Source organism: Saimiri boliviensis, chromosome 1 (genome assembly GCF_048565385.1).
Source record: "Saimiri boliviensis isolate mSaiBol1 chromosome 1, mSaiBol1.pri, whole genome shotgun sequence".
NCBI lineage: Eukaryota > Metazoa > Chordata > Mammalia > Primates > Cebidae > Saimiri > Saimiri boliviensis.
Window position 1 is genome coordinate 246972342 of NC_133449.1, and position 13913 is coordinate 246986254.

General features: G+C 35.6%; 1 protein-coding gene across 1 annotated transcript in view; it reads left to right on the plus strand.

Annotated features, from left to right (window-relative positions):
* DEPDC1B (DEP domain containing 1B) overlaps window positions 1–11471 on the plus strand; it is a 100965-nt gene extending 89494 nt beyond the window's left edge. The window contains exons 10-11 of the mRNA XM_003925819.3: window positions 2835–3020; window positions 4181–11471. Coding sequence (XP_003925868.1) covers window positions 2835–3020; window positions 4181–4342 — 348 coding nt within the window. The 3' untranslated portion in view covers window positions 4343–11471. The remainder of the gene's footprint in view (window positions 1–2834; window positions 3021–4180) is intronic.
* The last annotated feature ends 2442 nt before the right edge of the window (window positions 11472–13913 follow it).

Below are 13913 nucleotides of genomic sequence, written 5' to 3' on the forward strand. Positions count from 1 at the left end.
ATGATTGGCATTAGAGTGACCAAGAGCACAGACTCAGGAGCCTTTGAATTCATGACATGCCTTTTGTTAGCTGTGTGACCTTAGGCAAGTTATATAACATGTCTCCGCTTCAATATCTATCCTAACATCTCTCTTTCTCATCTGTAAAATGGGAATAATAGTACTTAATATTTACCTCATAGGGTTTTGGGGGGAGTTAATACATGTGATTAATACCTGTAGGTTTAATACAGGCAAAATGCTGACAATAATGTTTATCACATTGTAAAACTACAATTAGTAGCTGCCATTGTTGTTGGTATCATCATTATTGTTATTTTATTATTATATTGTTGGTAACATAGTATTCTGTAATATGGATATATACCTTAATATTTAATGATACTTTTTGGTTGATATTTACATTGTTTCCATGCTTTCCCTCATTTTGGAAGCAGTATAGCACTACCTGTTTTATAGCTAGATTATTTATTTCGCTAATTTGTGATTATTTTCTAAGAATAAACTTCTGGGAGCAACACTGCTTGATCAAAGGCCATGATCATATTTTAAGTATTGATAGCATATTGCCAAATTTCTCTTTAGAATAATCATTTCAATTTACTTTTTTGTCATTGATATAAGAAAATGAGTGTTTTCTTTGCAGCTTTGCCTACTTTGGATATTGTCATTAACACTCATACATACCTTTGCCACTTGCATGGGTGAAAGTGTAATCTTAACTACTGTTTTAGTTTAATCTTTTTTCCTCTGGTGTTTTTATGAACCAAACCTAAAGAAAATAAAAATGAACAGAAATACTTCACCAAGTTTCTGCAAGAAAATGTTATAGCAATGTATTAGTCTGTTCTCACACTGCTAATAAAGACAGACCCAAGACTGGGTAATTTATAAAGGAAAGAGGTCTAATTGACTCACAGTTCAGCATGGCTGGGGAGGCCTTAGGAAACTTACAATCATGGCAGAAGGGGAAGCAAACACATTCTTCTTCACAAGGCAGCAGGAGAGAGAAGTGCTGAGCAAAAGGGAGAAAAACCTCTCATAAAACCATCAGATCTCATGAGAACTCACTATCACAAGAACAGCATGGGGGTATAATTGCCTCTATGATTCAATTACCTCCTATCTCCCACAACTTGTGGGGTTTATGGGAACTACATTTCAAGATGAGATTTGAGTGAGGACACAGCCAAACCATATCAAGCAATAACTATGTTGCCCTGTATACTTGCTAGGTTTGTGTATTCACATGCATAGCACAGGCATATATTGTAGTAACTTAGCCTTATGAGTCCTTTGTTATTACTTGAAGTTCAGAAGGCTGAACTATGGTGATTAATATAACTGCAGGTAAACATGATCTATGAAGAGACACTGCAGTGTGCTCTGAATAAAATCAGTAGTGATTCCATTGCCCAGTTACCTTTTCTCTCTTGCAAGTATACAGTGGAATTGCCAAGTAGCTGTTCCTTTCAGCACTCAGAACCTATAGATCAGGCATCCCTAAGCTTTTTACACAAGGGGCCAGTTCACTGTCCCTCAGACTGTTGGAGGACCGCCACATACTGTGCTTCTCTCACTGACCACCAATGAAAGAGGTGCCCCTTCCTGAAGTACAGCAGGGGGCCGAATAAATGGCCTCAGGGGGCCACATTCGACCCACGGGCCGGGCCGTAGTTTGGGGATGCCTGCTATTGATCTTTGTTCTCTAGATTAGGCTTCTAGGCGTCTACACTGTATCACATTTAGGGCAGTGCATCTCTGAAAATGCAGTGTTGCTTGGATTATTCCTGTGATTGTTTTGGGACAGTTTCAGGGCTGACCCTGGAATACATTATGGGGTAGGCAATGTTTTTGACACAAGACTTCTATGAGCCTTATCTGCAACCTTCTATTTGAAAAGACTCCAGGCTCTGAAATTAAGTATTTTTATTGTATATTCATTTATTCACAGGTCTTGGTTTCCTTTTTCCTCTTATTTCTCCCTTTTCCCTTCTCCCTTCTGCAGTGTCTTCACATTTGTTGTTTTACTTGATTCTTACTGGTAAGATGTTAGGAAATGATTGTAGTACCCCTCTCTTCCTAAAAGCTTAAATGTGAGCCACTACCATCCCCAAGGCATTGGGAATCAGACTCTTCAGATGTGGGAAGGAGCCTGGATAGTTCCAGTGGATGTCCAACATTATCAGTGATTTGAATCATTTTAGTCACTATGTTTGATTTATGCTTGAATTTCAGATCTTGTTAAAAGACGGCACAGACTTTTTTGTTATTAAAATGGATCTTGGGTTTACAAAGGCCAAAATCCTGTTTGAAACTGTGGCTTTAAATAATAATACTTTGAAGTTATGGAAATACTTTTACTTTTCAATATAGAGTTTCCCCCAATCAAATTTTGAGAACTAACATGGCATCCCTACAGTACAAGCAGATATCCCGTATTTGATCTAAACTAATTCTTTTTGGCTGGTTTGTTTGTTTTTGAGACAGAGTCTTGCTCTGTTTCCCAGGCTGGAGTACAGTGGTGCAATCTCTCAGCTCACTGCAACTTCTGCCTCCTGGGTTCAAGTGATTCTTCTGCCTCAGCCTCCCGAATAGCTGGGACTACAGGCCCATGCCACCACGCCTGGCTAATTTGTTGTATTTTTAATAGAGACAGGGTTTCACCATGTTTGCCAGGATAGTCTCAATCTCCTGACCTCGTGATCCTCCCGCCTCAGCCCAAAGTGTTGGTATTACAGGCGTGATCCACTGTGCACAGCCAATCTAAACTAATTCTTATAATTTATTTGAAAATATGCTATATTCCTTCACTACTAATCCTTTTGCCTCAGATAAAATACCCAGGAGCCGATATGGATATCACTTTATCTGCTCCATCGTTTTGCCGTCAAATTAGTCCAGAGGAATTTGAATATCAAAGATCATACGGCTCTCAAGAACCTCTGGCAGCCTTGTTAGAGGAAGTTATAACAGATGCCAAACTCTCCAGCAAAGAGAAGAAGAAGAAACTGAAGCAGGTAAAAGGATATTTCTTATAAGTCATTTTTTTCTCCTCCCTACTGTTTTTATTTTTTCATTTTATTTTAATAGATTTCATGTAAATCTCATCTTCTGAGACATAGCAGTTTTCTAAGTATATTAGGTCATACATTCCAGAAGTCTCATGGATTTACACAGTTGTGGTCAGTTTCCTAGATCTGTATTATTTAGTGTAAATCTTTTACCATTGCCAAACTTCATTTACGTTGCTATTCTCTAATATTTGTCCTTCGTTTTGGTATATGGCATGATGTGAATTAGCAGAACATCTACCTTAATTTCAGAGAATCAGCGAGGGCAGATTTCTTCTCATATTTTAGAAAGGCAAATCAGATGGAATTCACAGGTATAAAATGTCTAGAGTTTAAAAGCTGTTTGGTTTTAGATAACCACTGTCAAATTAGTTTCTTGCCTCAGGTATCACTACAAGAATTTCATTTCTCTTATGTTAGGGAACACAGCTTAGGGTTCCAGAGAATCATTTTTTAACTCACCATATGTTAATTTTGACTGTTCATGAAGATTGATCCATAATCAGATGAGTGGGCTTTTTGTTTTTAAAGACTGAACTCTACATAGCTGGATTTCAGGTCACATGGTACATGTGGCATTACAGACAGAGCAGCAGAGTTCTGGGCTTCTAGTCATATTGTCCTCAGAGTCATTTTGGAGGAAAGTTTGGTGGTGAAGATCAACAGAAAGTATACTGCCTCTTTTTAAGCTCTTCACAAAGTAGTATACACCAGAATATTCCCTTTTCCATTTGGGCAGAAGCCAGTGGGGATGAGCTGGAGAAACAGAGAAATAGTGAAATGTAATTGGGCCAAAATTTTATTTAACTGTGTAGAACAGATGTTTTTTGAAGTCAGAGTTCCTTGTGAATATTTAAAAAGTAAGGTCTATTTATATTTGGCAGTGGGGGAAATTTTAAGAAACATGATTAAAAAGGGAACTTTATTTGAAGCTTAGATCAAAAAGGAAAAATGAATTAGTTCTATAGAAAGTGGAATCAACTGTTTTAAGAAAAATAAACAAAAACAGGAAAATACAGGCTCGGGAACTCTTAAAGTTTGGCTGCCTAATTTTATTGGCTTTTATGTGTCTTTTTTTACTCTTCTTGGACCATTCATTTTTTTAGTTTCAGAAATCCTATCCTGAAGTCTACCAAGAACGATTTCCTACACCAGAGAGCGAAGCACTTCTGTTTCCTGAAAAACCCAAACCAAAACCACAGCTGTTAATGTGGGCACTAAAGAAGCCTTTCCAACCATTTCAAAGAACTAGAAGTTTTCGAATGTGATAATACTTCCATAGCAACAGGAGCTAGAGACCACTGTTGTTGTTTTGAGTGAATGGTGGTCAAGAGAAAGAATATGGTGGTGGAAGAAAGAAAAGCATAAAACAAAGACTACTGAAATATAGATAAAGATTACCTTGCTTAAAAAAAAGATGTCAAACCATTAGTATTTTTATAAAACGCAATGCTATTTTTAAAGTGTACAAATCAATTAAAATTTATGAGTCAAATATACAGTGATAATGCTAACATGTTTGTAATTGTTACAAAATTTAAGGGTATTTTTTATCTCTTTGTTTTCTTCTTCATAGTGTTTATTAAATAATTGTTTGTATATATATCCTAGTTACTGATATCTTTATTAAAGCCTTAAGACTTAACTTTAAGTCTTAAAAATAGTGCGTATAGTTGAATAAGAAAGACACTGGGTACTGTTACTGTGATGCTTTTGACTTAGTAGCCAATTGTGATTTCTCCTGTATAAATTCCAGTTTTTATTGTTGCACACAAATTTTTTAATGTCCTGTATTGTGATGGCTGTGTCCTTTATTGCAGATTTATTGGATGTTATGACAGATTTTGCTAAAGCTGGTGTTTTTATAACATATATATTCATTGATATTTATCTATAAGTGGAGTAGATTTTCATCTGCCTGTGATGGTATAATTTCAGTCTTAGCTAAAGATGAAAGGTTGAGCTGGATCAATTCTTTGGTTACCCTTACACCTGTGATTCTAAGTCAAACATAAATGAGTTAAATAAAATGAGACTACTTCCTTTATAAATATATTTTTATCCTTTTGAAAGTAAGTGAAATGTAAATAAATACCATTTATTTTTTTTAAATGCCATACCTCGTGTTTCTTTTTTGGCATTTATTTAGATCAGTTAGAGAGCATCCTCAAATGCCTTTACTAGTGGCCTCACATCAGTCATTTATTTCTGTGAGAAAGTAAAAAGTAAGATTTGGGCTTTAGTACTGACTGTCCTTTAGGTGAGCACTTTGTCAATTTTTTAGTGTTGCTTTGCCCTTTTATAAAATCGTGGTTCACTTGGATTATGGAGCACCTGAAAGTCTTCCTCTGAGTACAATTACCCAAAAGCTGAGAGCAACACCCACTAGTTGGCTTGCAGTACTCCTTGGACTGATTTTTCCTTGCACGTACGATTTGCTCCTGTTCTCTTGTAGCAAAATACCTCCTACGACTGATGCAGATTTTGCTTTTAAAAATATGTCAAAGTATTCCTATTCATTTGGGTACCACCTTACAGTCCAAATATGTAATGTAATGGGCGACTTTTAGTGTTCGAAGATTCATTCTCAGATTATGGCATTCTGTTTAGAGCAAAGAATAATTCTTCTTTCTGCTTTATTTGAACTCCAAGGTAGAGTTTATTTTTCAGAATCTCTTTTCTGTTGCTGTCTTTGGAAGTTTGTGTGGATTTTTGCTCCTTTTTCTTTTTTTGCTGTTGGACTACCTAAAGAAAAAAGTATAACATACTTATGGAGACATTATAAAACATAAGCACCACCTAAATGTGAAATTGAAAAATAGATAATAGCAATTATCCAAAGTGGTTGTGCCAATTAATACTCCCATTAACAATGCATGCGAATTCCTTTTGTTTAATATCCTCATCAAAATTTGCTATTGTCAGAGTTTGAAATGTTGTCAGTGTGGTGAGTATTAATAGTGTCTGATTATGGTTTTATTTTACATTTTCATGATTATTGATACGGCTGAACATTTTTTCAATTTTTTTGACTTTTTCATCTTTGTACATATTTTAATGTCAGAACATCAAGCCTATAGACACACACACCCCTTGTTTAATTTTCTTAAAATTTTCATTGTATTTAATCTATAGATCAATTTGGAGAGAATTGCTATCTGCAATATTAGGTCTTATAGCCCATGAACATGGTTTACCCATTCATTTATTTGAAATAAGTGATAATTTTTATTCTGATAAAGTATACAATAAATTTATCATTTTAACCATAAAAAAAAGTGAGAAAAAAGTTGTTTTTTCTGTTAAGATTTGAAAATCTTTTGTTAGATTTGTTCCCAAGTATTTGCTACTTTAAAAAAACGTTAGTATCAAAATTTTCAGAGGATAGTACCTATCTCTTGCTTCAACAGTTATTCAGCTGATCAGTGTTGATGTTCAATTCTTTTATAAATGATGGTAAATTTTCCTTGTACTGTTTGTTGCTCATATATGATATAAAACTGATTTTTGTTTCCTGAGTTTTGTATCCAATGGAACCTTGCTAGACTTACTTATTAATTCTAAACATTTAATGTGATTCTTTTGCATTTTCTACACACCAGGAAAAAAACAGTATTTGCTTTTCCCTTATAAATTGTCCTCAGTAATCCTTGTTTCCTGGTATTTAATATGTTGTGTAATCTCCTGTCCTTGAGTGTGGATTGAGCTAAAATGACACATTTCTAAAGAACAGAATACAAGCATCAGTGATGGGCTATCACTTTTGAGATTAGATTCCAAAAAAACTGTGGCTTCCATCTTGCTTGTCTTTCTTCTTATTCTCTCTCTGGCTTGCTCTTAGGAAAGCCAGCTGTCATGTTGTGAGCTGCCCTTTCAAGAAGCCCATCAGGCAAGGAACTGATGTCTCTGGCCAACAGCCAGCTCGGGCAAGAAGCCTGCCAACAGCTGTATGAGTGACCTTGGAAGTGGGTCTTTCCTTGGTTGAACCTTGAGGTGACTCTAATCCTAGCTGACACCTTGTTGGAGACTTGAAAAACTCTGAGCTGGAGGACTTAGCTAAGCTGTACCTGGATTACTCCACAGAAACTGTGATATAATGTTTATTGTTTTAAGCCACTTAACTGAGAGTGATTTGTTATAAAATTATATAGATACAATATGCTTTCCAATCTTTATTGCCTGCCTGCCTCTCTCCCTCCCTCTTTTTCTTCTTTTTTGTCTCAGGACAGGAGATCTTCAGTACAGTAGTTCCTGGTTCTCCTTTATCTGCTGTTTCACTTTGCACAGTTTCAGTTAGTGATGCTCAACCAGAGTCAGAAAATATTAAATGGAAATTTCCAGAAATAAGTGATTTGTAAGTTCTAAATTGTGTGCTGTTCTTACAGCATGATGAAATCTTGGACTGTCCTGCTTTGTCCACTCTGAACATGAATCATTCCTTTGTTTAGTGGATCCATTCCTGGTAGACCAGGTGCATTGTCAATGAGCAGTAATATTTTGAAAGGAATCTTTATTTATTTATTTATTTATTTAGCAGCAGATCTCAATAGTGGGCTTAAATTGTTCAGTAAAATGTGCTGTAAATAGATGTACTGTTATCCAGCCTTTGTTGTTCCAATTATAGAGCACAGGCAGAGTAGATATAGCATGTTTCTTTGGGGCCCAAGGATTTTATTGAATGATAAATGAGCACTAGCTTCAACTCCCAACAGAAGAGTCAGCTTGTCCTTTGAAGTTTTGAAGCCAGGCATTGGCTTCTTTCTAGCTAGAAAGTCCTAGATGACATCTTCTGCCAATAGAATGCTGTTTTATCTACAATGAAAAGTTAACTGTTTAGTGCAGCTACCTTAATCAGTGATCTTAGTTAGACCTTCTGGATAACTTGCTGCAGCTTCTCCAGCCTGTGTTGCTTCACCTTGCACTTTTCAGTTATGGAAGATGGCTTCTTTCCTTAAACCTCATAACCAAGCTCTGCTAGCTTACAGCTTTTCTTCTGCAGCTTCCTTGTTTCTCTCAGCTTTTATAGAATTGAAGAGTTAGGGCCTTGCTCTCTATTAGGCTTTGGCTTAAGGGAATGTTGTGGCTGGTTTTATCTTCTGTCCAGACCACTCAAACTTTATAAGGCTGCTTAGCTTTTGTATCATATGTGTGTTTACTGGAGTGGTCCTTTGAATTTTCTTCAAGAACTATTCCTTTGCACCCACAACTTGGTTAACTGGCACAAGAGGCCTAACTTTCAGCCTGTGTTGGCTTTCAACATACCGTTCTCATTAAGCTCAAACATTTCTAGCTTTTGATTTAAAGCGAGAGACATGCAACTCTGTTTCACCTGAACACTTAGAGGCCATTGTAGGGTTATTAATTGGCCTGATTTCAATATTCTTGTGTCTCAGGGAATAGGGAAGCCCAGTAAGAAGGAGAGTGATGGGGGAATGGCTGGTGGGTAGAGCAGTCAGAACACACACATTTATTGATGAAGTTTTCAGCCTTATATAGGCATGGATTGTGATACCACCAAACAATTACAATAGTAACATCAAGTTCACTGGTCACAGATCACCATAACAGATGTAATAGTAATGAAAAACCTTCAAGTATTATAAGAATTACCAAAATATGACAAAGACATGAAGTGAGCACATGTTGGAAAAATGGCACCAAGAGATTTTTTTCAATGCAGGGTTGCCACAGACCTTCAACTTGTGAAATATGCAGTGATCTGGATACAATATACAATATAATCTGTGAAGTGCAATAAAACCGGTATGCCTGTATATGTAGTGTTCAATACTATATGGTTTTAGGGCTGGGCATGGTGGCTCATGCCTGTAATCCCAGCAGTGGTCGAGGCAAGATGGGAGGATTGCATGAAGCCAGGAGTTGGAGATCAGCCTGGCCAACTTGGTGAGACTCCATCTCTGCTAAAAAGTCAAAAATTAGCTAGGTGTGGTGGTGTGCTTCTAGTCCCAGCTACTCTGGAGGCTGAGACACCAGACTCATTTGAACCTGGAAGGCGGAGGTTGCAGTGAGCCTAGATCACACCACTGCACTCCAGCCTGGGTGACAGAGTGAGACCCTGTCTCAAAACAAAACAACATGGTTTCAGGAAGCTATGGGGGTCTTGGCATATCCCTAGCAAATAAGGGTATGTTACTGTATAATGTGGAATAGAGTGGGGATCACAGCAGTATCGCCTTGTGCCCGATTTCAAAGAGGAAGATTTTAGCATTACAATATTTGTAGATAGCCTTTTATAATGTTAAAAGAAGGTTTTTTCTATTTCTATTCTGTTGTCATAACATTTTTGTTGCTTGTTTTAACCATAACTTGATGTCAAATCTTAATTAACTGCCTTTCCTACCCTTGTTGAGGATTTCATAGGTTCTGTCTTTTTGTCTATCATTCCACTTTGCATTTTGGGAGTGGCATAAATAGTATTATGATGTATTATTTGAATATAGATAGATGATAGATGATAGATAGATAGATAGATTCTGTTACTAGTATTTATAGTTCTTGATCATGAGTAAAATTGTTCATGAGTAAAATTGGCCGAAAAATTTCCTTCTCTTACTTTGTTGACTTTCTGATTGAGGTTATAAATTAAGCTGAAAATTACTCCCTTTTTCTGTATATGGTTGAGATGATTTCTTTCTTGAATCTTGGGTGGAACTTAGTTAACTTAAAAAACATTTTTTTACAATTTAAATTAAAAAGAATTTTTAACTTATACTTTAAGTTCTGGGGTACATGTGCAGATCTTGCAGGATTGTTACATAGGTATTCACATGTCATGGTGGTTTGCTGCCTCCATTCCCCTGACACTTACATTAGGTATTTCTCCTAATGTTATCCCTCCCCAATCTCCCCACCCCCTGCTATACCTCCCCCAGCACCCCAACCCACAATAGACCCCAGTGTGTAATGCTCCCCTCCCTGTGTCCATGTGTTAATGTAATTACACTGAAGTCAGAAAAATGGTTTGTATAATTTCAGTCTTTCTTTGAAATTTGTTGAGACTTGTTTCATAGCCTAGTATATGGTCAATTTTTGTTAATATTCTGTGCACCTGAAAAGAATATGAATTTTGCAGTGATTATAGTTTTTCTGTCTATATAAAATCTTGTTTAAATTTTCTACATTCTTACTGATTTATTTTGTCTCTGTGTGTGTGTGTGTGTGTGTGTGTGTGTGTGTGTGTGTGTGTATTTTTTCTTCTTTTTAGAGACAAGGTTTTACTCTGTTCCCCAAGCTGGAGTGCAGTGGTGCGGTCATAGCTCACAGCAACCTTGGCCTACTGGCCTCAAGTGATGCTCTTCTCTCATCCTCCAAAGTAGTTAGGACTACAGGCATGTACCATTACACTCAACTAATTTTTTTCTTTCAAATTTTTTAGAGATTTTGTCTTGCTGTGTTTGTTACCCAGACTGGTCCCAAACTCTCAGTCTTAAGTGATCTTCCCACCTTGGCTGCATTTATATTTATTACTGAGAGAATTATTATATACTTCTGATAAAATTCATTTTGAATTTTCACATTTTTCTGGTGGACTGACCTTTTTATATGTCATTATAAAATGTCATTCTTTATCATTGGTAATGCATTTGTCTGCAGTCTTTCTGATTTATATATTAAGTGTATCTCTTATAAACAGCATGTAGATTACATTTTAAGAAGCCAACCTCATAGTCTTTACTTTTAATTGTAGCATTTAGACAGTTTTTATTTAATATGATTACTCTAATTTTGAGTATAAATCTACTCTAATTTTGGGTAAAAGCCTCTTTACTGATGCTTTCTAACTGGTTATCTTCACTTTCTTGCCTTTGGATTTTAGAAATAATTTCATGGTTTCTTCTGCTAATTTGAAACCCATGCACTCTGTTTCTAATCTTGTTGGATTCCCTAGGAATTATGTCGTTTACACTAACACATCAAAGTTTTTTTTTTATTTTTATTTTTTGAGTCAATGTTTCACTCCTCTGTCACCAGGCTGGAGTGCAATGACACAATCTTGGCTTTCTGCAAACTCCGCCTCCTGGATTCAAGCGATTCTCTTGCCTCAGCCTCCTGAGTATATGGGACTACAGGTGCATGCCACCACACTCAGCTAGTTTTTTTTGTATTTTTAGTAGAAATAGGGTTTCACAATATTAGCCAGGATGGTCTTGATCTACTGACCTTGTAATCCACCCGCCTCGGCCTCCCAAAGTACTGGGATTACAGGCATGAGCCACCATGCCCGGCCACTAACATATCAAAGTTTAGTCAGTACTTTTTCCCTAGTCTCAGGCTATTTAGGGTCTTTAATTTAGTAAGAACACCCTTCCAGTTATAATGTATTATATTTTATTGCTTTTTAAACCTTCTAACATATTGTTATTTTATATAGTTTTTGTTTACTAGACTTACCCACATATTTTACCACTTTTTTCTTCTTAAATTCTTTAAAACTTATCTGTAGTAAAGGTTTGCTTTGTTTTTATCTGTAAACTTTTGAAATTTTGCCCTCAACATTTTTATTGAGATATAATTCACATAACCATACAATTCACACACTTAAAATGTATAATTCAGTGATTTGGGATATGTTACATTTTTTTTTAAAGTTGTAGATATATATATATATATATATATATATATATATATATATATATATAAGAAAATTTGTTATTTTAGCTGTTCTGTATATTATTTAAAGAATGCCTTCATTGTTTAAAGAGAGTTTATAAGTTATGGATGAAATGTTTGTCTCCCCAGATTTGTATGTTGAAATCCTAACCCCTGAAGTGACAGTATTAGGAGATGAGGCCTTTGGGAGGTGATTAGCCCAGGAGAGTAGACCATTAATAGAAGGAGTGACCTTATAAAAAAGAACCAACAGAGCTCTCTTGCCCTCTTTTTATCATATGAGGATACAATGAGAAGTCAGACCTGGCAGAGAGTCCAGAACTGGACCATGCTCTCACCTTGATCTTGGACTTCAGCCTCTAGGACTATGAGAAATAAAGTTCTATTTATAATCCACCCAGTGTATGGAACTTGTTATAGCAGCCTGAACTGACTAATACACAGTGTACAGAATTCTAGGTTGATAGCTATTTTATTTCAGTATACTGCAGCTATCTCTTTGTTAGCTGGCTTCCATCATTGCTTTTTAAAAGTCAGCTGCCACTCTAAATATCACTTCTTTAATGAGAATATGCCCTTTTCTTGGCAGGCTGCTTTTCTCTCTGTCTTTGGTGGTCTTTCATTCATGTTGCTATATCTTGGTGTGTAGTTTTTAAATAATTATCCTGCTTGGGATTTGTTTAGCTTCTTGAGTCAGAAGATTGAGGTCTTTCATCAGTTTAAATATTACCTTTGTCACAATCTGTCCTCTGCTTTTGAATCTTTAATTAAACATGTTAGATCTCACTCTATCCTCTGTCTCTTGATCTCAATATATGTCTGTATTTTTGTCTTTCTATGCTGCCTTCTGGATAATTTCTTCAGAATGTTCTTACATCTCAGCACTTCTAGTCCCTGTGCAATTTATATATCCACTTTTATGGATTTTACATTCATTTTACTGTCCATTTTATAGCCTAGGAAACAGGCTCAGTAAAGTTGGGTAATATCCCTAAGATTACTCAGCTTGTGAGTAAAATAGTTGGGAGTCAAAACAAGCACTGTCTAACTGCAAACTCCAGGCTCCTGACTAATGTGTTGTATTGTTTTACAATGAACAGTATTTTATGGTTTTTAGCACATTTTAGTTTGGATATTTAGTTATAACCTCACATGTTATTTTTCAACCTATACCTTTAAAATTTTAAGATCTGAAATTTCTTTTTGATTTGCAGCATTTTCATTGTCTTAATCAGCTTTGCCAAATTCATTTCCTTTTTTTTTCTTTTTTTGGTCTCTTTCTACAAATATATGCTAAAGATTTTTCACCAAATTTTCCAGATTCCCACAAAGGATACTGTGGCAGTGATGAAAACAAAGTCTGATGATCTATAGACATGAGGATATATTTGTTTTATTTTTAGGTATGATTTTTAAAGTTTTTTAAAATGTATAATTGCTTTTATTTTTAGGTGTGATAAATAAAAAATGTCATAGGGAGTATCATTGCTCTAAGAGACTCTGGTAAGATATTTTTCAAATGAGTATTCTATATAGAAAATTGTAAAAGAGTACTACAGCAAAATTTCAAAGTTGAAGACATTCTGTGTATGAGCAGGGTGATGGAATTCAGCCATTTCTTATTCTTATTTCTCACACATCTTTGTGTTTCTGCATCTGCCTTAAGGGAAGTCATGTCTGGGAGTCTAGCAAATTATTATAATAGACATAGGGGTCACCACTTAGCACTTAGGTTATCCAAGAGTTTGGTTTTGATTCCCACATATAGAAGAGAGTTTCTGCACATTGTTATAGGAAATAGAAATTTTAAAAAGCTGATGTTCACTAGCTGCTTGTATACAGGAAGAAGAAACTAAAAATTTCTTATGTTTGGAATGTCACAAAAACCTTAAATTATGATTAAAAGAGGAATCAGTTAAAATGGTCTTCCACTGTATGGGTGTAGCTGTGGTAAATCATTACTTTTACCTTCAAGAACAAAAACCTACATAAGTTAAAAACCTAGAGAAAAGTAAGAGTTTTATTACCTATGAAAATCAGTCTTTAGGAGAGATTCAGCTGTGTTTGTATTCATCATCACAGTATTTTGAAGTACTAACTTCAGCATGAAACATAGGAAAATCTAATTTTATAGTATTTGCAATCATTTTTGCATTTGCTTGCTTAAGACAATATAACCTGCAGAGTTTAATACCTTGACATCATTGG